Source organism: Durio zibethinus, chromosome 3 (genome assembly GCF_047325235.1).
Source record: "Durio zibethinus cultivar Kanyao isolate XHJ-2024 chromosome 3, ASM4732523v1, whole genome shotgun sequence".
Lineage (NCBI taxonomy): Eukaryota > Viridiplantae > Streptophyta > Magnoliopsida > Malvales > Malvaceae > Durio > Durio zibethinus.
Window position 1 is genome coordinate 5,508,193 of NC_143164.1, and position 25,689 is coordinate 5,533,881.

A 25,689-nucleotide genomic window follows, 5' to 3' on the forward strand; every position below is an offset into this window, starting at 1 on the left:
ACTAGTATAACAACTGGATTAACCTTGAGCGTAAATACTTAACAACTGAATAAACTTTCCTGGGTAAATAAAAGGTTGTTGAATAATGGTAATAAGAGCTGATGATCCAAATTGAGGCAAGATTCATTGAGAGAATTTGTCGCTATTATGCGGTACATCATATTGGTTAAGGAATGTAGCTAGAGGAAGAACGAGATGAGTCAAATCGATAACATGCAAAGGCGAGATGAGTCGGTCTCTTTGATTCCTTATCTTCACAGTTCGACCCCGCCCAATATGTTAGCTTTCTTCTGTATCAATGGAATCCTCCCATAATTGTGAGTATTATCCGTTTCTCGACCCACTTTCGGCAAGTGGGCGAACATGCTCGTTTCATTTTCAATTGCCATCAAATTGATCTTGATAAACATAAAATAGCTTTCATATCATGATGTTTTTTACAAAGTTAAGTTCGACACATGCAATCAGGAGCAGGATATGTATATATGGATTCCTTCTCCTTTCTTAACCTCATTTGCCCTTGTCTATTTTTATGTCTATTGATAACTGCATGCTGAAACTCAGTCCACTCCATGCTTGGTCTTAAGAGTAACATGTTTGGTCTTATGGTATTCAAGTTAAAGTAAGCTCAATGTCCGAGCTGAAAAGAGATATGAACTCTCATTCACAAAATTTCTTCTATATGACATATTGAAATTTTAACCAATGAAATTTTTATACTCAAAAACAATAAAATGCTAGTAACTCTTTTTTGCAAGGGAACTTTAAAGGAGATTCTTAACAAAGCATTATGCATGTTTCCAGGAGAAGCAGAGATGAAGATGTCACTTTGCAGACTCATAATAATCAACTGCAGCCAACAAAGAAGCCTTGCCTTCAACCTTAGCTAGCTCCTTCTCCGAAGAGAGGCTCTTCTTATCTTCCATTAGCAGAAACAGTTTACGCAATGTTGAAATCCTTGCCTCTCCTCCATAAACCTGAAAAGGGAAAAACGCTTCTTTCAAATCAACGTCCCACTGAAAAAAAAAAAAGGAACTTTTAAAAGTAAACTAGTGAATATGAAAAAGATCATAAGGGCCTCCTACTTTGCAATCTAAGAAGATGATAAATAACTTCAACTATCAAGCAAGAAGGATGAAAACGGACTTTGCGTGAAGCAAGATAGAGTCGAGTACTGTTGTTGAAGCCCAAAGCCACTAGCAGCAATCCAATCTCCTCTGGAGTCAATGGCACCGCCCCTGATTTCTCAACCCATTGTCAGTGAATTGAGAGTTTAAGACCCTTCGCTGCCATAAAACTTTACGGTATTTAGCTAGGGCCAATTTCTCAGCTTTGCCTCCACCAAAATCACAAGCTGAATTAGCAGCCATATCCTGCACAAGGTCTGATTAGAAAAGTGATTACAGTATTATATATATATATATATATTCAGATAAGAATGCAGTATAATCAATAGCTAAAGAACCAAAAGGCTCAATACTCATCAAAGAGATGACGTAGTGAACAACAGACACACTGGTGCTATTACCCAGAAACTACCATATAGGGTGCTTGAAATATAAAGGTAAGTATGCTTTTGATGTTTAGGTGTATTCTACCAACTTCAAAGTGCACTAGTGCAACAATTCCTGCAGAAATTATTTAAAAAGAGTTCATTCATTTTAATCATAAAAGGCTGAGCATCATCTTCTAATTTTAGCCAAAGAGGTTCCAGGAACACTACAAATACATCAATTGGTTTACTCAATATTTGATATAGTCGGAATTCATACTTTATCAAAGCGAAGATGTAATAGAACAAACTTCCCAGCTCCCTCCTTCTCAGTATCAACTATTCTCCCACGTAGGACCTCAGTCCCTGATGTTTGATGCTTCTGAAAAGGAAAACGGAGCTGATGAACAAGGGTCTATCCCATTGATCTATTCTGAGAAACAAAAACTAAAGCTTGGACGTTTACTTTACAATGTAAGTGCTGAATTTTCATAGGCAACTTGTCAAACACTAGAAGATGGGAGAATGGTGAAATAGCAGCAATTTCATAACTGCATTCATAAAGATATATCAACAACCACAACAATCATGTTCTTTGAAATAGTTGAAGTGAACACACAAGCGCACAGATTTGTTCTCCAAGTGGATATCTCACATAAGGGCTGAAAATGGTATTAATTTATCACAAAAGTGAATTTGTTGCTTAAACCTTTACCTTAGCAAGACAGGCAACACATTTTCCAGGTACCAGTCAGTTGAAGCATGAACAGGTGCCATTTTGATTCCAGTAGCTCTTATACCTGTAGCATAATATTCCCTTGTGCTCCAAGAGTATTCTCTAGACAGCTCTTTAACTATATAAACTTCATCACGCAGAACATTAATAAAGTGATCCACATCAAATATATCTGTAAATGAACTGCAACAGCAAATCTGAATTCACAAATATCTCCTCACATTAAAAAATAGAAACCAGGATAGGTTGTATATCTTACTCATGAAATACCTTGAATCTTGCCAAACGGGATTGACTTCAAGGTGTGGTATCACCAGTGTGGCATTCAATATTTTAGCAACAGCAACTGCATCACATATCTTAGTAACAAAAAATAAATAAATAGAATAAATAAAATAAGTCAAAAACTAATGCACCAAAATCAAAGTACAAAGACATGCATTAGCAATTCATGAACTCACCCCCATTCTTTGCTGGTTCAATCCTCCATCAACAAATACCTGAATATACCCCTGAGATTTCTCTGGCAATGCTTCAAAAAGTGAAAACAAGCTTATTAGGGAAAGTAAAAATTCTCATCTAATTCCTTTTAGAGGTCCACTTAATTACTAAATCCAAGATTCCTACGATTCCTATAAGCATTATTATATAAACAAATCTTCAGACACTTACATGGGATATTGGCAGAGTCGATGCAAGGTTTCCATCCTTGATGTGGCAAGGGAGACCAGAGATTGGACGGTTGCTTAATCGGCTGAAGATGCAACATATTCAAAAAGAGAGTATTGAAATTTGAAGTCTTTTCACCAACAATTAAACAATTTCATAAAACAAAAATCAACCAAAAAGAATACTAACTGTTTCCCGATATAAAGCAACCTCAAGTAAAGAAAAGTGCCTAGGTTTCGGGGCATTCAATTCCTGCAAATGAAACAGCTCCTTCAATTTATTCTTAGAAAAATCATAGTGAAACGCAAGCATATATAAAAACAATTACTAAATATTATTATCGAAATTTAACCTACAAATAAAACTCCAGCAACAAAATCAAATGTGGAATAAATTATACAAAGAAAAAGAAAACGATATGTGGAAAATTAGAAATTACGGAGAATAAAGAGGGAGAGGCTGGTCCAAGAAGGGCGAAGAGATTTGGGAGAAAAATTGGTAAGGAAGGAGGGAAGGTGCGGCAAATGCGCTACGTTGAGATTGATGAATGTGGTGATTATAGTTATACGGATGCTTCATTCTTTATTTTCCCGTACAATGCTAAAACTCTAACCCTAATTCCATGAAAATCAGAATCCTTTGGGGGGATTTCCGGCGAAATCAGAAATGGCGGCGGTGCTTCAAGAGAGTGATTGTTTAACGGTAATGGTAGTTTATTTTGTACGTATAAGAAGAGCGGTTCTCTTATGCGAGCGGTTTTACTGACGGTGCATTTTTTTATCCAGAAGTAGTACAATCCAACGGTTTTTAGATTAATGTGTAAACACTACTTTTGACTTTAATAATTAAGAAAAAAAAATGATTGAGAAAGGGTCCTTTTTTTTTTAATCTTTTAACATATGAGAAGTCTAAATCTAAAATAAAATTAAAAAATATATAAATATTGGGATAAAATCCTAAGTAAATGAACCATGAATTAAACCGCAATCCAGTTCATGAAGGATTTGTAATGCAACTACTAATTGCCGTTTATTTAGTGATTCTTTGCTAGCCAAAATCTCACCCCTTAATTCTTTGCCAGACAAGAAATTTCGTTAACTTATTTTAGTGCTTGAGGATGATGAAATTTAAACCCTGATCACCTAAAAAGTAAAAATTTAGTACTTCACCTACAGAATATTGTTAAATTGTTTATAAGATATAAAAGCAAGAAAATCTATCCAAAACAATCATCCCACTGCCCCCATCCTCCTTCCCAGTCATAAATCAACATACAGCCCACCAACACTATTCACAGCATCGCACATACATAAATAGTGAGATTTGGATTCCCGGAATATACAGTGGAAGACAAACTCCATCCAGTCCTACACTCCTACTTACGAACAAATATGTCCCCTATTGACAGGCTTTCCTATGAGTCCGCTTTTTCGTCAAGGGAAGGCGTGAGCCGTATCCTTTTTGCAGCTGGTTGTCCGGCTATTTCTGCTGACAGATCATCACCTGAGTCCTTGTTCTCAACCACTTCAGAATCCTGATCTAAATGTTTCACCCCCATACCAGGATTTTGATTCAACAATAAAGTTGAATTATCTTCAGACGGAAGGTCATCACCAATCATTTGCACAGCATCACCTCTGGCCTCCTTGCTTTCAACCAGTTCAAGATCCTGATCCAATTGGTTCAACAGCACACTGGGATTTTGATGTGGTAATACAGTTGAATTATCTTGGGACAGGTCATCACCGATCATTTGCACATCATCAGCTCTAGCATCATTTTCAACTGTTTCAGAGTTCTTTTCAATGAGTTCAGAATCCTGATTCACCTGGTTCAACACCATACTGGGATTTTTATGCAACGATACAGTTGAAATATCTTGGGAGGGAAGGTCACCAATCATTTGCACATCATCACCTCTGGCCTCATTGTTTTCAACCATTTCAGCATTCTTTTCAACCAGTTCGGGATCCTGATCTGCACCACGATTCTGATGCAAGAATACAGGCAAATTATCTTTGGAGAGAAGGTCTGCATCCTCAGTGCTATCGTGAATCTTGTCAGTGTCCTCAGAAGGTCCAGGAACTTCAGTGATGAAAGTCCCCAGTACTTCAATGGAGGCATACATGAAACCTTTCTTCGGAAGCTCAACATTTTCCACAAACTGAGATTGTTCCTGATCTGTATCCTGTTTTTGAATTGGATCTACATTATCCTCAATGTCAATGGGGTTCTTTTCAACGATCCCAACATCATCGTCGTCATTATCATCATCATCATCATGAGAGGCACTAGATGTTTCAAGCGATGTGTCAACTTCATGCTCTCCTTGCATGGAAATTCCATGACTCCGCGAACTGCCCATGACAAAACCTCTCGATGGATATGGAACTTCACAGGCTTGAGGTGTAATTCCAGTGAGCTGCAGAAAACCAGTTTCTCCAGAAGCTAAATAAACAAATTGTTGACCAGTTTGCACATCTTCTTGCTGTAAATAAAACAGTTTATTCTTATTAGAATTTGGAAATGAAAAACTCACCAACATAAAAGTTAATTCCCAAGAAAACTTAGAACAATGAATATGATATGGCACAAGAAATCCCTCCATTTCCCAATTTCTCACTGTAATAGAAGAATATCCCCTCTTTATCTGGTGCATATGCATGTCTAACATAGGGTGAGAAGTTAGTAAGGAAGTAATTATAGCAATGCACTAAATGCATTTTACGATCTACTTGGGCAGAAAAAACGATTATCAAAAGAATGATGAAATTCAATACCTCTCTTGGTGATATAGCCCCATTCATATTGTAATATGATGGCTGCTGGACAAAAGATGGAAATCGTCCAAGCAAAGATCCTGCTGTAACTCCTGACTCGAAGAACTCCCTAACAACCAAGCCAGAATTATTAACACTCTCCATATTTCTCATAGAAGATGATGCTAGAAGAGTCATTTCAATCCCTTGGCCCGCTTGGGAATCTAAATTTCCATGACAAGCTACTTCTGGGCTGAAACTCTCTGAAATAAACTCCACACCATTTTCATTTTCAATCTTTTCTGGAGATTTAGAAGAATGATGTTCATCACTGCAATCAGATGAACTGATTTCCTGAGAACGAATCTCTAGGAGTTCAAAAATTAACTTCTGGATTAGAGTGCGCTTCAGAGATGCCTCAGTAGGTGGAAACCAACTCAAATTAAGCTGGGAAGGAAAACAAAGGGAAAACAAATAAAAGATTGATCACAATAGTCATCAGCTTATTCTCAGCTTATCTTAAGAAAATTTTAACTTGGTGCCTGGTCCCAAGAACAAATTCCAGAACATTTCCATATTGAAGCATTTACACTTCAATTGAAAACAGGACAAATATGGAACAGAAAATAAAAATGTCCAAATTTATTAAAATATAACATAAACATATTAAAAAAAAAACAAGATGGCAATTGTATGAGCCCTTTATATGGTATTAGACAAATACAAATTTAAGCATCAATTGCACTATGAACCAAAATAACCATGCAAGCCACTTACAAAGTTAGAGAACTTGGTTATTTTGAATGGATTGAAGTTAGGAGGAGCTTCAGCTAGGAAGAGCTCCAGATAGTGGAGTAGAAACAGGCCACAATCAAATGAATTCTCCTGCTGTGGAAGCTGACAATAAATGAACAAAATGTCAGATAAAATGGATTACATACATATGCCATAACAGATCAGCTACTAAGCAATCATAAAAATCCACAACATATTTAGTTTTTTTAATTTCTTTCTTTTCTTTTCAACTTTGCAGTCCCCATCTAAAAAAATAAAAGAATAGTCAGTTCTCTAAGTTGCATGCAGCATACAGACAAAAATGTCAAAAATCTCTACATAAATGCCCAAAGAGATTAGCAGTACCTCAAGTGAGACAAAACGCAGATTCAAGAATTTTGAAGAAAGATCTTCAGATGTCTCCTTGTGCCTCTCTTTCCACTCTTCCCAAAGGTAACTATCATTTTCAAGGACAAAAGGCATGTCAAGAACTAACAAGATCTAAAATTAAAAATACCAGCTAATTAAGGGGAAAAAATGAAGTTAAAATACTCACAAATGTGAACAAGCTTGAAATTAAAGATGTAGACAAAAAGATTCATTATGATGGATGGGAAGAAATTCCTCAATAAAACTGTATATGACCAAATTGGATAAAAGAAAAAGAAAAGAAAAGATCAATTCTAAAAAGCATTATACTAAGCCTAGACATCCAAAATTTAGCACAATGTATGAGTTTGATTTAGTGAGAGTGAAAAATTAGTCACTTTTATTACTACTACATATTTGATTAAAGGCACCCTAATCCATTTCATTCACAATCCCAAGTTTATAAGTTGTATTGTTCTGAGACAAACTCACAAGGGCCATAGTGCATGATACTAAAGTTCCAATATAATCCTAGAGAAATATATGAAACTAAATTTGCATAAATTCTGATTAACTAGTAGCAAATGTTGTCAAAAAAAAAAAAAACATCTTAACCATAGCAAAGATATGATATGACTGTTTAAGAGATCAAAAGCAAAAGTTGTTATATATGATCTAGAAATTTTTTTCAGTACTTGCCACTTAGAAGCCCAACCATGCATCAGCAAAAGCATTGAAAAGTAACAAGGAAACTTGCATGTCTGAGTATTTATGAAACCAAATATATGAACCGTAAAAGCTTTAGGATACCTTTGGACAAGATTTTTGAGACCTGCATGATTTCCTTTGATAGAATCCATATGCAATATGCATGGTACCTTGGATGACTTGTCCAAGTCTTCATCTGAAATATGATAAATATGCATGAATGAAGGGTAGCTTTCCCAAAAGACATTGTACAGTAAAACAACAGTATACCTTTAAAACCAGCCACTTCACCAGGATGGCATATGACTATCAAACTCCAGTGAAGACTGTCAGTAATATGCAAATACACTTTATATTAGCTCACAAGTTCTTATATATAATCTCTAGAAAGATATTAATAATTCAGTTGGACAAATTTCTTACTTGAAATTTATAGGAATAAATATGTAATCTTTTCCAAACATATCCAATTTCCTTGTCCATTTATGAACACGCAGGAAAGCAGCCCTGCCGTCTGAAATACTGGATGGATCTTTGTCAAGATCAGCAAGTTTCCGAAAGAAAAAACTGTTAAAAAAATGGAATCTTTGCCTTTCCTCAGGTTTCTGATTCTTCAGATACCTATCAAACAAAATTGGTGTAAAGCTCCCATGCTAGCACTACATAGGTATGCTAAACTCTTGATTTTATGTTCCAAACTTGAGTCTGCAGCATTCCTTAAAAAAATAGACATATGTAATGATAAAAGAATTACACCAATCTTACTTGATGTAGAAGTCAATGATCGTATCATTGATGAATGTCTCTGGTTGTAACAGATCAACATCTCTCTTGCTAATGGAAACTGCATCAAAATCACCTGCCGGATATATGACCTCCTCAAAAGGCTCATCAAAACTGCAGACCAGGTATGGTAAGTATACGTAGGAGTAGATGATATCTAACAGGAACATGAAATAAGGGAAAACATGGAAAACATTAAAGAAGACCAGACTTTTACTCTTTTTTTTTTTTTTGAGAAGGGGGGAGAGTGCCATTACTTGGGAAAATAAGACTTTTGCACAAGTGAATCATCTCCATCTATTCCTGTCAGTGGACTGCGAGCATATGCAGCATAAAAATAAAAAGGAATATTTTAGCACTGCTCTAGATTTAACAACATAATATCATGACAGGCACGTAAGTGCCTTTTAAAGGCAATAAAAATAGCAACATAAAATTCCACAAGTAAATCAACATCGCTAGACAATTATGGTTTTATGTTGATTTTGAAAACAAACATCTATTTAGAAGCTTACTCAAGCACAATATTCCATATGCCCGGGTATTTAAAATTTAATGAGATGATCACTTCCTGTTTATCAGACCATTTGGGGTCAATAAGAGCAAACTTTATCTCCTCAACAGCTGAAAGGAATATACATGAGCAAATAAGGTCAGATAAAAGGAAAAAAAAAAAAAAACACATGTTAGCTGAGAGCTAACTTCCATATGATGGTGAAAGTATATAATAAACTGAGGCCAACATTTTAAACAAGGAAAAAAAAAATTGAACTAGGTCCAAATCAATTTTTCAAAGTTTTTCTTCACCTCATATAGACAAAACAATAGATCTAAGAGGTAAAATTCAAATTTTACAAGAAACAAACTATACAAGCATGACAAGTGCCTTCATTATGTTCAATAAGCAATGAATAGTTATGTTCATGTTTTCTAGGTGAAAATAACAAACTTATGAATCACAAACAACTTTTTTCCAGTACAAGACATCATAGACATAATAGATTATGAGAAATCAGTGCTAGCAGCATCATGTCCATATCACACTTTATGGAGATTCTCCAAGTTCTTCCATTCCTATCTTCTGACGAAAACAAAAGACATACATCCTTAGCTCACACAGGCACAGGCTATATAGTTGTTTAAGGCCACTGACCTGAAGTACCACATGTGTTCTCAGCCTCTACCGCAACCTTTGATAGGACTTTCAGATTGACTGTCACATTTCCAACCTAAGATGCAGTCCATAAAGAAAAGAGTATCCTGTTAAAACCAAGAAACTTTACAAAAGCACAAACACCAAATATCGCCATTAGGACTCACCCTTTGGAACCACTGACAATCGATATTAATAATATCATCAATTCCCCTTTCAAAACAAAAGGTCCCTTGGTGTTCGCTCACAGTTGAGCCCTCAATTTTGATGCCACTAGGAGAAAAAAAGACTGACATCCCTGTATAATAATTATCTTGATAAAGAACATAATCCGAACATATAACAATTGTCCTGTCTATGTTATCCTGCAAATTTCGCAACAAGGATAATCAAAACAAATCTGAAAAGCCTTCAGAAGATATATAGCAGGTACTAATTAATATAGATCTTATTGGCAAATAGTTTTTTATAAAACTGTTTTTACAGTTTAGTCGACAAAAATCCCCAAGACATCTAGCTAAAAACCAGCATCTTCCTCTTCTTCTTTTTCAAGTACACATGGATGTTGAAGCTCATTAGGATTTTGGGCTACACAAAGAAAGTATTTCTATCCTATTTCATAAACTCAACACCCTCCCCAAGATTTGAACCCAAAACCTTCAAGTTGAATGTCATAAATTCAAACAGTTAGAAACCCATAGCTCATTGAATGCATGGTAAATATTCCAACTCAGGTAAAGGTAAAACATCCTTTGACTAAGCAACAGCAAATACAGAGTTAGGCCAAATAACAATTGAAGTTTCAATGCTAAACAAGCAACATTGTTTCACAGAATGCAAATAACAATGCTTCATAAGTTAATAGAGAATGAAATATGGGTCAACCAAAGAAAACTTCAAAATTACATATAGAGAGGGCATCTATGAGAAAACTAATCCCCCGAGAGTTAATATCAGGCAATTGATAAATGAACACTTGGCAGATGAATGAATCCCTTAAAGATGAAAAACACTCTACAGTATCTCCAAGTTCATTATCATTAATTAATATATTTAAAAGAAAAGGAAATTACCACAGGGATATTGCCAATGCAATGATCTGACACGTTGCCATTCAAAGAAACTGAAATTATGCAGATAACTATATTTAGAACATAAAAACCCACTACAGACTATAGGGAAAAAATGAACATAAAATTTCAAATCAGAAAGAATACCATCATCGTCATCTACTACATCTGACGCAGGACTTGACGGACATCCTTCACTCATGCTTTCATTAGCATCTAAAGACAGATCAACTGGCTCATTCTGCAAATATTAAATTAATCTAAGCACAAGGCATAAAATAAATAAATTAATTCAAAATATAGTTTAGGAAAAACTTGAAAAGTACAATTAATGCAGAATTAGAAAGGGCACAGTTTAATTGTATATTCCCAGGTGAAGGTGCTTCAGAACATGAATCTCTTAACTCCAATTCAGGAAAGGTACTTCTAGGCTCAAGGCTATCTTTTTCTAAGTCTGCCTGTTGTTCAGAATACATAGACTTTGACGCTGGGGAAACATCCGGCTCAATATTTCCTTCCTTTAAGACAAATCCTTTTTCACCAGTACCCAACAGACCAGCTGGTGCAGCACCATCAAAACTACAATCACCACCAATTGCATCAACATCTATGGAAGGAACATCGTCCATTTCCTTTCTCTGAATAGCAGCACCTTGGGCAACTTGAAGGAAATGTAAAAGAATTACTATCAGAAAAGCAGATAAATAAATGAGTGTCCACCCATCTTATACTACAATTATCCTGTAACACAGATTTGTGAATAAATGTTTCATATAATATTACAAATTTAACCATCCCAAACTCAACAACCATTGCCAAACACAGAATTTAAGTCATACTACATAACCCCATTCCCACCAAAAAAAAAAAAAAACACCAATAACAACAACAACCACAACAAAATCCATTCTTAATGGCATGTAGCATATCAAACTACTACAGCAAGGAAACAGTAAACACAAATCCAAGTAATCTAAACATGATCATATGTTTTCATCCTAGTGAAAGAAAATAGCATCCGCTTGTTGTACACAACTGAAGCTTATAAAGCACGTTTGATCAAACAATCCATAAAACTTGTAATTCATCATATTTCCACAACTTGGATCACAATTACTCAATAAGGGATTACAGCTAAACAATCAATCTACTCATAGCCACTAACTTGGAAACACTCAAGCTACTTCCTCGGATGTGAATTCAGTGCTCTAACATTAACTAAATTATGGAATTCAAACTACAAATGATGGCAAAATTCATACAATTTCTCACTATGATTCAATTATTTCATTTTCATCACCCTAACCTTACTAAAAAAAGTAAGGGTTTTAGGCATTTAAAATTAGACAGAAAATTCGATCGTTTTCTAGTGGCTTTTTCAGCGCCTAAACAAATTTATTTGAAAAATGAAAATAATAAATAATAAAGGAAACGTTTCTTCTTTTCTTTTAGAAACGTACCGAATTCGAGAAACTGGTGTTTCAGAGTTGCGGGGTCATCCATATTAGGGTTTTTCAATTTGCTCAAGTATTTATCAGCTGCCAATTCCGATATCTCGCTTTCCTCCTTAAAGTCTAACACCTCGAGACCGTTCTTCATCGGCGCGTGAGACGACTTAGGGTTAGGCTGGACGAACGAGTTGGCAACTCGGTGAGTCGGTAATAGAAACTCAATTAGTAACTTAGAGGAGAATTAACCGACCTTCCGAGAAAGAGAGAAAAAGCACTTACCTAATTCTGCGAGTAAACGAGCCAATTAGAGGAGAAACAAACCAACTGGATGGAAGAAAAATATTGGTTAAGTTGGCTTTGGTGTAATTAAGAACGAGCAAGTTTGGAGACTGGATAGCACGATCCAATCAGGTGACACAAATAGTTACTGAACACTAATCTTTGCGCGTAGGATTTGCTTTGTAGGAAAGGGGAATTCAATCGAACAAGGAAAAGGGATTTATCGCAAGTTGATCCCCCTTAATTCGGCTAATTCTCTAGATTGCCCCATATGTTTTTGTTTTAACCAGGAAATTGAAATATGGCTAGGGACAGCAAATCAATTTGAAACCGTCGAGTTTCGATTCGAATCAATCATATAGGATTAAATTTTTTTTAAAAAATGAGTCTCATGTCAAATTTGATCTGTTTTATTTTTTTGAAGGACAGATTCGAGTCAGAGGCAGGTTTATATGAAACTCGACCTAAAATATTTATCCAAATACCCTTTATACATATATATAATTTTTTTTTTAAGATTTCTCACCTCCTTGTCTAACTCTAACCCTAATCTCTTCAAACTTTTTCTCTATCTATCTAACCCACCTCATTTTTTTCTTTTGTAGCTTTCATCTATTCCCTCTATCTATTTCAATAAAAAAAGCATTCACGCTAGAAAAAAGAAAGTCAAGCTTTGAAGTAGCAAAGCCAAATTCAAATTCTATAGTAGTTCTCATTGAGTTACATCTCATCGAGCAAGCAAGAGAAAGCAATCACCATGTTCACCTAGGTACTTACCTTTAGCCTTAATTCACTATTTCTTTATATAAAATGTAGCCTTTGTTTTGTTGGGATTTCTATCCCTTTCTGACAGAACTATTGCTTCCATCCACCTAACAGCTTTTTTCCTAAAAGTTTCATATAAAAAAAGGGTTACCACTCACCAAAGTCTTTACGATTAGTTCTCTTTTTCTCGTCAAATTTTTTTAAATGTTCTTTATTTAAGGTTTACTTGTAAATTGAACTTCAAAAAATTATACAAAAAATAAAAAATTAATGTTTTGTCATGTAGGTTTAGGTAATTAATGTCTTAACATAATAATTTTTTCTCATGTAGGCTTTAGTAATTACTTAAGAATTGTGAACTAATATCAATGCTATATTGTTAGGAGGTCATAAACAAAGGGTTAAGAGCCTTAAACCCGTCCAAGAGAATGAAAGATAGTGAGTTATGTAATGATGCATCTTTTCAAACCAAAGAAAAGATAACCCATAAACCAGCTTTAATGACTGAACCTAGGCTTGACCAAATATTAATAGATTCCCTTATGGAGTAATGGTCTCCATAATGCTAAAGTTGATGAAAGTCTTCTCTCACGCCTAGATAGGAAAAAGACATATAAGTAGTAGGCTTTGAAAAATAAAGAGATCAATAGCATTTTTCTAAAAATTTTTGAAATACAATATTAGCTTGAAATTTCAATTAATGATTAGTTAGGTGCATTTATTAATTTCATGTTTAAATTAATATATATTATATATTTTGTATTTATGATAACAAAAAAGATAGAAAGAGAGAAAGTTGGTAGCAATCACATGTTTATATATATATATATATATATATATTATAGTTTAAAAAAAAGGACATTATCTTAGCAAAAAGACGTTATAAGATATGATAGAGGTTAAAATGTCATAAATGAAGACATTATTAGCAAAAAGACAAATGAAGATAATTTAACTTGTTTCATATGCTAATTCAGCCTCCTTATTTGACTAAAGGTGCATACTAAGTCAACAATTTAAAAGTGTATGCTAAGTTGCTTATGGTAAAATAATCACCTTTTTTTTTTTATAAAATGAACTTTTCTAATTTTTTCTAATACTTAGATTCTAAGTTTGTTTTTCAATTGTTTAAATAGAATTATTTGTTAACAAATCTATCTATTTTGGTTTTATACAACTAATTTATTCAGTTGCTTTATTTGTTAATATCAAGAATAATAATTCTAATTTTTCTTTTTTATGAATAAAGTTAAAATGTCTAATTTGAGAGATAATTCGTGATCATCAACACCTTCTGCTTCTACCTCGCATCAATCACCAATTCAGCAAACTCTCATTCCAACATCTGATGAAAATGCAACTCCATCATTAAGTGTGACTAACCAGGGTGCTGAAGTTGATGATAGTAAGTATAACTCCAGTAAGCTAAAACTAAAAGTATGAAAACATTTAAAAAAAAAAGAAGATCAATAATAAATTGAAAACAATATGCAATTATTGTAAGAAAAAACTTGGTGGTACTTCTAAGAATGGGACAAATCATTTACGTGAGCATTCAAAGAAGAGCAACAAGTAATTTCAAATGGATATTTGTCAACAAGTACTGGTAGCTAATCAAAAAAAGGCAGATGAAAAAATAATACTAAAAAATTTTTTTCTTTCATCAAAGTGTCATAATGAGGGAGCTTGCCAATATGATAATTATGCACGAATATCCCTTATCAATGGTTGATCATATGTAATTCAGAAAGTATTGTACAGTCTCCAACCTTTGTTTGGTATGCCTTCTCAAAATACTATAAAGAGTGATATTTTAAAGATTTTCAAAGAGAAAAAGGCAAAAACAATATCCAAGTTTGAAGCTAATGAATGGAGAATTAGTATCACAACTGATATGTGAACTGTTGATTACCAAAAAAGATGATACATGACTATCACTACTTATTACATCAATAATAAATAAAACTTACAAAAATGCATCATCAAGTATATTTTCTTAAATTGTCTTATTTTGATAGTGTTTATTTTTTATTAAGTAATTATTATTATTGAATTAATTTTTAAATTAGTGTAAATAATTTATTGTTTAATTAGGTTTGAATATATGCCAACTCCATATACGAAAGAGGTCATTGTTTAAGTTTGATGAAATATTTATTAGATTGAAATATTGATAGAAAACTTTCATCTATTATAGTGGATAATTGTAATGTAAATGAATATGTTATTGAGTTGTTAATTGATAGAATTTGTTGTAATACACTTTTGCTTAATGGATTTTTTTTCATATGTGTTATTATTCACACATCTTACATTTAATTGTGAAAGATGGATTGAGTGCGATTAGAGATGGAATTGAAACACGAAAGAGTTGGAAAAATTTTGAAGAGGCAGCGCATCGATTGTGCGTTCCAACTTTAAAAAAGTTGTGTGTTGATGTCAAAACACGATGGAACTCTATTTACTTGATGCTTCAAACGGCTTTAAACAACTTTGTTTAATAAAGATGTCTTTCCTCGTTATGTGTAATTACATAGTGATCCTTTATACAAATATTTGCTAACTAAAAATGATTGGATCATTGCAATCGAGATTTATGACAAGTTGAAGTTATTTTATGATATCACTGAAAGGTTTTTTGACATAAAATATGTTATTGCAAATCTTTATTTTCTTAATATTTGTAAAATCATATTATCATTGAATGAATGGATTATGTATACCAATAAAATTATTTCATGTATGACAGTGAGCATGTTAGGCAAATTTGAAAAATATTGAAATAATGTGCATGGTATAATGGATATTGCCATAATTTTAGATCAAAGGTATAAAACAGAGTTGTTAGAGTATTACTTTGAAAAGATTTATGAAAAAAATACTGAATTTGAAATTGAAAGGATTGTGCAAATATGTCAAAGTTTGTTTAAAGAGTATGAGGAAAAATTAGCTTTGAAAAAGGAGGAAAGACATTCTATTTCAAGCTTTTCAGCCTTAGATAGTGTCGGTGTTATTGAATTGAAAATTTTTTAGAGACTATAATGATTTTGTTTCAAGGAAAAAAAAATCAAAAATAAAATCAGAGTTAGATTGTTACTTGGATGAAAAAGTCATACAAAGAAAAAAAGATTTTGATATATTTGTCATAACGTCTAGATCCGGGGATCTATCGCTAGACATTAACTTTTAGGGAGTCGCCACCAATCTTTTTTATCTAGGTGCGATTGGCCACCTAAAGAATCTGTCCTTTCAGGGGACACCTAAGCTTAAGGATCTCTAAAAGAATAGGTTCAGGTCTACTAACCAGAACAGGGTTCGAGAGTTCGATTACGTGTGAGGAAGGTTATAGCACCCTCACAACGCCCATCAAAAGATGGTACCAGCTTAAATTTGTGTTATCCAAAAGCCTTAAAATTTCACCAAGTAATTAATTATTGAAAATTTTTTTCAATTGACTCTAATACTTTTAGCAAAAAATTGAGAAAATTTCCTCACCTCAAGAGTATGCAAGAAAAACTACTGTTTCACTTGCAGAGGCTCCGTCGTCGGATTAGTTAAAGAAAAATCAAAATAAAAAATCAAAATAGAAAGGAATGAAAGAATGATTTTTTTTTTTTTGCGTAGGGAAAATTGATACTTTCAACTTTTCTCCAAAAATATTTTTTTTTGGAAATTTTGATTTTCAAGGAAAATTGATACTTTCAACTTTTCCTCAAAAATCCTTTTTTTTTTAATTTATTTTTAAGAAAAATTGATACTTTCAACTTTTCCCTAAAAGATTTTTTTTGGAAATTTTGATTTTTATTTAAAGAAAATAGAATAATAAAATAAAAAAATGAAAGTGAAAATAAATAAAAAAAAAACAAAATAAAAATAAAATAAAGATAAAAAGAATGTTAAATAAACCTAATCTAATAAATAAATAAAATAAATAAACAAATAAATGAAAAAAAAAAAACCTGGAGCGGCTCGGATCGAGGCTCGGCTCGGCTCAGCTCAAGGAAGAGAAACGGCTCGGGGGAGCGGCTTGAAAGCTCGGCTCGGCTTGGCTCGGCTCGGAGGAGGGGCAGCACGCGCGGGTCAGAAAAGCGGGTCGACGCTCGGGTCGCGTCGGGTTCGGCAAAACGCGCGGATCCTCTGGTTACTTAAGGCCAAAACGACGTCGTTTTGGGAGGGTATAAAAGGCAATCCCCTTCATTTTTTGACAGAACGCTCCTCCCCTCTCTCTCTCTTCTTCCCTTTTCCTCTCCCTTCTCTCTAAAATCTGAAGAACAACGGTGTCGGATTCTGGAAAATGTCACCGAAATCTGAAATTTTCACCGGAAGTTGGTCGAAATATCACTGGTTTTTGGGATTCTGCGCCGAAAACTGGGCAGGTCGCCGAAAACTTCAATGTTCGCCGGAATTATTGCCGGAAAATTCAAATTTCGCCAAAATTTTCGCAGGAATCTGGAAATTTCTCAGAAATTTCCAAAAAAAATTTTTGCCAAAAATTTCTAAAAATTTTTTCTCACTCCCAGAACACTCCTAAACTTTTCCTAGCTTCCTATACGCCTCATTTTCTCTCAAATCAGTAGCTTTGCTTACTGTTTTCTGTGTGTTTGCATCTGTTTCAGGGGTCTTTTATATAAGGATTGATCAGGAGTTTCTGATCAATCCCAATTCCCCTTTAGACGGAAATTCAATCTTTGAATCCAGTCTGGACTCTTCTGATTGAATTCTCATTCCCAGTGGGATTCTTCAACTTTCAATCCCAGCCCTCCAAAATCAAATAAATAAAAAAAATAGATAATTTAGAAAAGATAGGATAAACAAAAAATAATAATAATAATAATAATCAGATAATAAAAAAAATCAGATAAAATTAACAGATAATTTAAAAAAATAAGATAAATCCAAAAATATATTTAAAAATAATAATAATAATAAATAATAATAATAATAATATAATAATATATAACTATATACATATAAATATATTCTAAATAAATAAATACAGATATACAAACAAGAAAAAAAAGAGAAAAAAAAGGAAAAAAAAAACATACAGGATAAAAATTCAATTGGGCCTTACCCATTTGGGCCAGGCCCAATTGATCTAGGCCTGGACCCAATTGGGTGTCTACAATATTGAATTGGTATAAATTAACTGGACCTCAATTTCAGACCTTACAACTTATTGTTAGAGATACTTATCCCATATCAATTTTTATTATTACTTCAGAGTCTACTTTTAGTACTGGAGGGAGGTTGGTAAGTACACAACGTAATGAAATTCATCCATCAACTATAGAAGATTTAACATGTTGTCAAATTTATTATAGGCCAAAAAAAAGGTACAATAATGAATATTATGCAATTTTATTTTTTTATTTTAGCATATTGTTAGTTATTATACTTTGTTGTTATATATTATTTTTTAATATTTGATTATTTCATTTCTAGGGTCAATTTCATTATGAGAAAAATCTTTTTACGAAGATGTTGATGAGAGTGAAATTGAGAAAAAGATAACTGGTTTGGTAAATAATATTATCTTTTTAAACTAATTCATTTTTTATGTTATTGTTTTTAAATATATTATTTTATGATATTTATGTATTTATGTTATTGTTTTATTTTATAAGACTAGTGTGGTTAGAAAAGATTTGGGATATGGAGCTCGGTGATGATGAAATGATTTGTTGTGGTTTTAGAAGATTTTCACTATATTAGATGAAATGATGTACAAACAATTTAACTTTTTATTATGGTGGCTTAAGCTTTTGATGTTTATCTTATATCATATACTATGTTTAAATTCTAGTTATTAACTTATGTTTGTTTGATGTTTGAATTTTAGTTTATTAAGTTTTATATATTTCATAATTCTATCATCTATGATGATAATTTGTGAGTTTTAATTTACTAAATTTTATGTATTATATAACTCCATTATTTATGAAAAGAATTTGTGAGATTTTACTAGATAAAAAAAATTGTACGTGTTAAATTTGAATTTGTGAGTGATTTAATTAAATTTATTAATGCTTGTAATATATTTAAATTATGATTTATTAAAATTTTAATAAATTTAAATTAATAATAAATTGAATTCAGGTCAAATCGAATTTAAAAAAATAATATTCTTAAAAGATCAGGTCGAGTTTTTCAACTAAAACTTTCGAGAGAATACAGGTTCAATATCAAATAAAATTATTGAAGCATCGAATCAAAGACAAAAAGTAAAAATCCGACCTGTTTCACCCTATTACCAACTCTAAATATGGCTAATAAGTAATAACTTTATAGCTTTTTTTTTTCACATGTGATCTTGGATAAATAGAGGTAGTTTCCTCCTCCCGTAAAATTCATCCCATGAATTTATAAATTAAAATTTTAATTATTGAAATATTCCTTTAAAAATATTTAACCTTATAACAATCACAATTAATTGCTCATGTTTTTATTTTAAGAAAATCTTATTTATACCATATAAAACATTTTTAAAACATTTTGAAAGCATATCATTTTCGATCATTATATTACAATTAATCAATCATAATAATATAAAATTATGTAAAATCCATTTAAATTTATATAAAATCTCACGTACAAATGATGAATGCCTACATAATTTTAAATTATAATTGAACAATTATAATATTATAATAAAAAGATTATAAGTTATACATTCCCATTTCAAATAAAGATCCATGATTTGACAAAATATAGATTATTTCTTTAAAATATAGCATTTAGAATCAATATCCACTTGTTGGAAGGAATTATGTATAAGTAATCAATTCTTATTTAATAATATAAACTCATAAAAACTTATATGAAATTTATACTTTTTAAGTGATAAATCTTCAAATAAGTTTTTAATTAAATAATTATACAATTCTAATAAAATAAATTTATAAGTGAAATACTCCCTTGTTGCCATTTAAATAACATTTAGCACAACTTTCTGTTTTGGAAGACAAAAGAACAAAGTAGGCAAATAATTTCTTAGAATGCAAGAGTGTCCTTTCTTTGTTGGAAATAATTATTTCTACTAACCTGCAACTCTCTAATTAAGACCAATTATCAATTAATAAATAATTTATATTAAATATACTATTAATATATAAATTTTATATGTTATCAATAAATCAAATGATACTATTTTATTAATAAACAAATATTAACCTTTGATTCACTTTATTAATAAAATAATATCATCATATTCTAAAATTTATACTATCCGTACATTAAATATAAATCTATTAATAAATAATATTAGAGAACCTAAGTGTGTCCCAAACCAGTACACCCAGATAAAGTAATCATATAATCCTACACACAACATGAGGTTTAAGTACTTCAAAATAAACCTTCAACTTCCAAATATATACACACACAAACATTCATACATACATACATACATACATACATAAATACATACATATATATATATATATATTCCCATTTCACCTAAAACATATATATGACAGGAACAGTCTTGCAAAGATTCAGCATCTCCTCTCATTTGTTTCAGCTAAGAGAAGGGAAGCCTACAAAAGAGTTGACAAAACAAAAGCAACTAAGCATAAATTTGATCAAACATTAATTGTTCTATGAAGAGAGAGCTCTACACTGATAGGTAGGAAAAAAAAAAAAAAAAGAGAGAAGTTTGTCTGAAAGGTTTTGTTAGGTAAAACTTTTTTCATTTTTTCTTCGTTACTTTTTCCTGCCATTTTTTCATTTTTTTCCGATTCAACTGTGTGATGAAAAGCAGCGGTAAGCCAGTGACTCTAGCTTTATGATCTTTCAAACATCATTTAATGGCGTTAGCATTTGAAGCTTACCCCAATTTGAGAGAAGTATCTGAGCTATCATCATCCAATGGAGGGCCGTTGCTGCAACTACAAACATTAGTGACTGACTCCGATGACATGCCTTCTTCCTGAACTACAACATCTGAATCTGCTAAGACAGGTCTTTTTCCCTTGCACAATGTCAGCATCTGATAACCCCAAAATCTTATGTCAAAATTTTTATCATTTGAAAATCAAAAGAACAGCAGCATAACAATTCAATAAAGTACCACTTACTTTCTGTTTAAGTTGCTTGTTCTCTTCCTGCAGCAGTGCTCCCTACATTAACATCAAAGTGGAAATTAAGCAAACAAGAGACTTGTTTTTCAAACATGCATATTGATGGCCTGGCTTGTAGATATTTCAAATGCTAGTACTGACCTTTTTTTCAAGTGAAGAGATCTCATTCATCATACGTTCACCCTGAAAAGAAATGGAACAATTACTTGTTATAATGGACAACGAATCAAGCCATGGCTTTGTTGATTAATGGACAAAATCACACGTGCATAAACCTTGGTCTCAAGAACACGTGTAAGTCCTGATTCAAGCATTTTCTCTAGCTGCTGCAATTCATCTATATTCAATCCTTGAAGATCTTCTCCTCTCATCTGCCTGTTATAAAGTGGTTACATGTCAATGTAATTATAAATGTCAAATTTGGTCAACAACGGTCACATTAAAGGGGAAACAAATTAGTGATTACTGACCTTAATTGATGGCTCTTATCTGCAATTTCTTTGCTCAATCTTATCCGATTACTGTTTTCCAGCTGTAATTGAATCCATTAAAAGCTATATTTCCAACTTGCAAGACGTCAAATACCAAAAGAAGAAAATGGTGACAAAGAAAAAGATAAAGCATTTCTAGGATCACAAGGATTCCTGAAGGAAGCAAAGAATTTTGACCACTCTAGCCTTCTAATTCTACACATTCCATCGTTTAAAATGAAACATCAACAGAAAGAAGAATGGGGAAAATACAGTTAAGTACTAAAATTAGTGAAAGAACTCATGGAAACAATGTTGAATCTATATACATTTGAAATGCAAAACAAGATGCAGTTGCATGAATATTAATTCTCCTTGAAATTTTAGATGCTTCAAAAATGAAGATGGCGACAATGATTTAGAATAATGTTACAAACATCTTACACGATTACCTACCTGCAGTTCAAGAGACGGTCGATCCAGTTTGTGGAGATTACTAGAGTGCAGATTATACTTTCCCAATATATCCTTCATGCTTCATGGAGAAAAAAGAATAATAAAATTACTTAGACGACATTATTCTTCATGTGAAAAACCTGAAGCAGGCATTATAAACATTGAATTCAATTATAAGGTGCATCAAACAAGGAAAGGTTTGAAAGGACTTCTTCATCATGCTTCCTATGTCCAAGAAAAATACACCTTACATGAAACGATATAGCAAAAAACGTTCGATATTACTGCTTCTAACAGTTATTCTGAGCTCCAACTTAGCAATCTAAGTGGCTGATCGGCATTAAGCACACAGTAAGTCCATAGATGCTTGTGGCAAAGTCTAAGCAGTTATTGCTATAATCAATGAGCAAACTATAGTCTATATGCATATCAATAAATTTTAATTGACAGAATTTAATGGCAATATGCTTTTAAAAAATTGTCAACTAAATTTTTTGGTAATTAAATCTGAACTATAGAAATATGACTTATTATATATATGAACACATGGTTCTGAAAACACCACAAAAATCAGTCGGTGCAGTGTTTGTCCTTTTTGGCGAAGAAAATTTGAACAAATAATTTATACCATACTACAAGCATTCCACCATTGACACTTTCAAAATGAGCTGAGTGCAGAATCAGAAGCTTGAATTAGCTAAGATCATTCAACATATATAATATGCCAACTTTCCAGTTTTCCCACATTGCCTCTAAAGAACAAAGGCTCTTCAACGTACGTACGATAAATTGAAGGAGAGCAAATCATGTAAAAGGGACCTGGGTTAGGATCCGCTTCTTATAAGATTAGCATCGACCAACCAATACCGGCCATCTCTTTGAAAATTTATCTATGAAAACTCATTAATTCTTATATGTTGACAAATAATCAAAAATTAGATCTCATAACTAATTATGTGCAAACAGTTTGGAAAATGATTTGGGATATAGTATTGAAATTGAAGGTGTGATTTGATAACCTGTTATAATGTTCTAGAACATCCAAACCATCAATGAACTATTTCAGCCTTGGCAATCACTTTAATTTGCTCATAGGTCCTCAATAAGCGTCAGTCCATGGCTATATGGCTTAGCTTACCTTATATACATATACATTCGTGTCTCATATTTCCTCAGACCTTCCACTATATAATTAATCTTGTCTTGAACCTAAAACTTGTCTAATCTCATACCATTGTCATAAAAAAAAAAAAAGATAAGACATTAATTTGATACCAAATACAAGTTTGAGAAGAGAAAAATACAAATCCTTTGATGCTAATTTAACAAGCCACTCCTCTAGCTATAGAAATGAAAATTTTTCATCAAAAAAAAAAAAAGGAAAAATAATTTTTTTTGCTAGTAGATTTTAAAATGAATATATTCTCTAGCTAGTTATATTTGCCACTAAAGATTCCCAACATATACCATGAAAGACCTAAGATCTCTAGCCCCAATAATCAGTAACCCAAGGGAATAAGGATGATAAAAGGCAAGGTACCAAAATTATCCAAGAGAGACATGAACTAATGGCAATCAAATAAATAAGTTAATGAAAAATTATATCAAACATGAATAATTTTTCTTAAAGTCCACAAATCTTTAGCCACAAGAGTAGATTGTTTTTTGGATTTTGAGAGACTATTTTACGCAAAAGTGAGAACATAGTAGTATATGCTCATCTCTAATAATGACATGAAAGAAAACAAAATTAATATGAAAATGAGTAAGTCACCAATGTTAGCTACTTGGACCAAAAAAAAAAATTTGTTTTAGTCACTTTTTCTCCCTATATGTAACTGCTATTACCAACAAACAAGAAGAGACAATAGCCTCCAGGATCTATGGAAAACCAACAAAAAGAGAGATGATCCAAAAGGGTTTGTCATTTCTCATTTCCTCGAGATCTTTCCTTGAAAATCCTGAAGAGCTTTCAGTAATCATAAAAGTCCATAATCATAAAAACAGTCGGTAGCTTGAGATATTGCCAGGTTTCCTTCTGGTCCCTTACATTTCTGGAAAGATCACCTTCCTTTTTTCTTCAAAGGGGTTGGTTCTTGTTTTGAAAGATCAGTCGTATGATCTAAAAACCTGACAACAATGGAACCTAGCTACCAGCTCCCCTTGCTCTCCCTCTATGTCTATAATATTTATAAGTACACAGAAAGCAAAAGAAGAGGCTGAAGAGCAGAAATATTGAAAGAGAAGTGATGCATTGATGATATACAAAGGCGATTTTGTCAAAAGAAAAGACAGTTAATGCAAAATACCTGGAGCTGGCAAACTCAAATAGCTTCCCAGTAGCCGAGAAAATGATGAGAGCAACCTCGGCATCACACAGAATTGAAAGCTCTTCAGCTTTCTTGAAAAGCCCTCGCCTTCGCTTGGAGAAAGTCACTTGCCTCGACGTCACGTTGTCAATCTTCTTGATCTTGATCTTCTCCCTGGCCATTTCTACTACCTTCCATAATACATAAGTTCAAAACCAAAAAAAAAAAAAAAAAGTTTCACATTTCTGTACTCAGAGATTAACAAATTAATACTACTACAAGTACATGGAATGGCCTATAAAAGAAGAGAAAATAAGTGGGTTTTCTTGAATTTTTGTACTGAGTTCATTGAAGAAATTTAAGCTGAAACCCTAGTGGAATACCCCCGTGTCCAGATCCAGGTGAATAAAAAAATAAATAGTGACAAAACCCACCAATCTTAGCTCATGAACATGCACAACGAAAAACACAAAAGGTCTAATATTGGTGGTTTTTTTTTCACTAGTTTTACCTTGTTGAGGAACGGGTGTTTTTGTTCAGGAGCTGTGAGTTAGGAGTCTGCTCACAGAAACCAAAAACCAATTACAGAAAGCTAAAAACCATGAGAGAGAGAAAGAGGCTTTGGGTGTGAGTGCTTGCTGGCTCAAGAAAGGATAGGTCACCTCCTTACCCAACCCATTTATAGCGAAAGAGAGACTCTTTAATATCCACTTCAGTCTTTTGGACATTTTGCCAAAAAAAGTAAAAAAGGAACACATTTGTGTGTGTGTGTGTGTGTGTGAAGTTAACAGAAAGGTTGGGAGAGGAGCAAAAATCAGGTCCTGGATCATGGATGATGGATCAAACCAAACAAAGTGGACTTCATTTCAAATTTTTTAATCAAACCACTTTTCCTTTTTTTTTCTTCCGATTAAAATAAGCCTTGTTTGGTTTTCCATTTTTATGTGGACGATCGCTTCCCGTACAATGAACAGCCATCATGGGGAAGATATAACCCTACTTTTTATATCTGCTGCTCCTACTTCCAAGGCCACGTCACCGCATCAGTTCCCAATCAATTTATCGCGATAATTCCAGAATTCTATTTCTTTTTTTTTTATCACCTCCTCTTTCCTTTTAGTGACTTTGAACAGTTACTTACCTTCTTATTAAAAAAATATTATTCTTTCCATTTTGTACTTTTTGTAAAATTTTTATATTTTATTAAAAAGTATTTATAAAAAATTAAATGAACATATACTATAGTATTTTTTATTTGAGAAAGTAAAAATTCCAATATGTTCAATCATGCATCAATCGTCAATGTATATTAAGTTAAATGTTTGAATGTATCAGTAATAAAATTTTAATTTTATTTGTAAAATT

The 25,689-nt window shown here is 32.6% G+C and overlaps 2 protein-coding genes and 1 pseudogene across 9 annotated transcripts; all 3 read right to left on the reverse strand.

Moving 5' to 3' along the window:
* Positions 1-24: 24 nt before the first annotated feature.
* On the reverse strand, positions 25-3,671 carry LOC111286260 (O-fucosyltransferase 31-like; annotated as a pseudogene). Its single transcript, XR_016340864.1, has 10 exons — positions 3,337-3,671; positions 3,087-3,149; positions 2,901-2,982; positions 2,690-2,760; positions 2,499-2,587; positions 2,208-2,411; positions 1,773-2,043; positions 1,147-1,373; positions 783-977; positions 25-659 (listed from the first exon to the last, which is right to left on the reverse strand). The product of XR_016340864.1 is annotated as an O-fucosyltransferase 31-like (transcript).
* Positions 3,672-4,035: 364 nt separating this feature from the next.
* LOC111285829 (putative ubiquitin-like-specific protease 2B) lies at positions 4,036-12,485 on the reverse strand. Of its 6 annotated transcripts, none has more exons than XM_022875762.2 (17): positions 12,244-12,485; positions 11,974-12,139; positions 10,840-11,174; positions 10,661-10,754; positions 10,517-10,566; positions 9,611-9,808; positions 9,444-9,519; positions 8,806-8,914; positions 8,548-8,604; positions 8,273-8,404; positions 7,931-8,128; positions 7,778-7,833; positions 7,610-7,703; positions 6,797-6,887; positions 6,434-6,553; positions 5,678-6,103; positions 4,036-5,385 (listed from the first exon to the last, which is right to left on the reverse strand). In XM_022875762.2, exons 2-17 carry the CDS (start codon positions 12,110-12,112, stop codon positions 4,312-4,314), a joined length of 3,249 nt encoding a protein of 1,082 aa, XP_022731497.1. In that variant the 5' UTR covers positions 12,113-12,139; positions 12,244-12,485; the 3' UTR covers positions 4,036-4,311. The 6 variants fall into 6 exon arrangements, with proteins under 6 accessions (XP_022731497.1, XP_022731222.1, XP_089614373.1 ...); XM_022875487.2 differs by having other exon boundaries at positions 10,840-11,198; positions 12,244-12,383; XM_089758247.1 differs by lacking the exons at positions 10,517-10,566; positions 12,244-12,485 and having other exon boundaries at positions 11,974-12,241.
* A 7,747-nt stretch (positions 12,486-20,232) lies between these two features.
* LOC111286341 (MADS-box protein SVP-like) lies at positions 20,233-25,244 on the reverse strand. Of its 2 annotated transcripts, XM_022876281.2 has the most exons (9): positions 24,836-25,241; positions 24,325-24,515; positions 22,016-22,094; positions 21,560-21,621; positions 21,365-21,464; positions 21,231-21,272; positions 21,087-21,128; positions 20,841-20,998; positions 20,233-20,546 (listed from the first exon to the last, which is right to left on the reverse strand). In XM_022876281.2, the coding sequence occupies exons 2-9, from the start codon at positions 24,504-24,506 to the stop codon at positions 20,531-20,533; spliced, it is 681 nt and encodes a 226-aa protein (XP_022732016.2). In that variant the 5' UTR covers positions 24,507-24,515; positions 24,836-25,241; the 3' UTR covers positions 20,233-20,530. The 2 variants fall into 2 exon arrangements, with proteins under 2 accessions (XP_022732016.2, XP_022732091.2); XM_022876356.2 differs by lacking the exon at positions 20,233-20,546 and having other exon boundaries at positions 20,837-20,998; positions 24,836-25,244.
* Between the last annotated feature and the right edge of the window lie 445 nt (positions 25,245-25,689).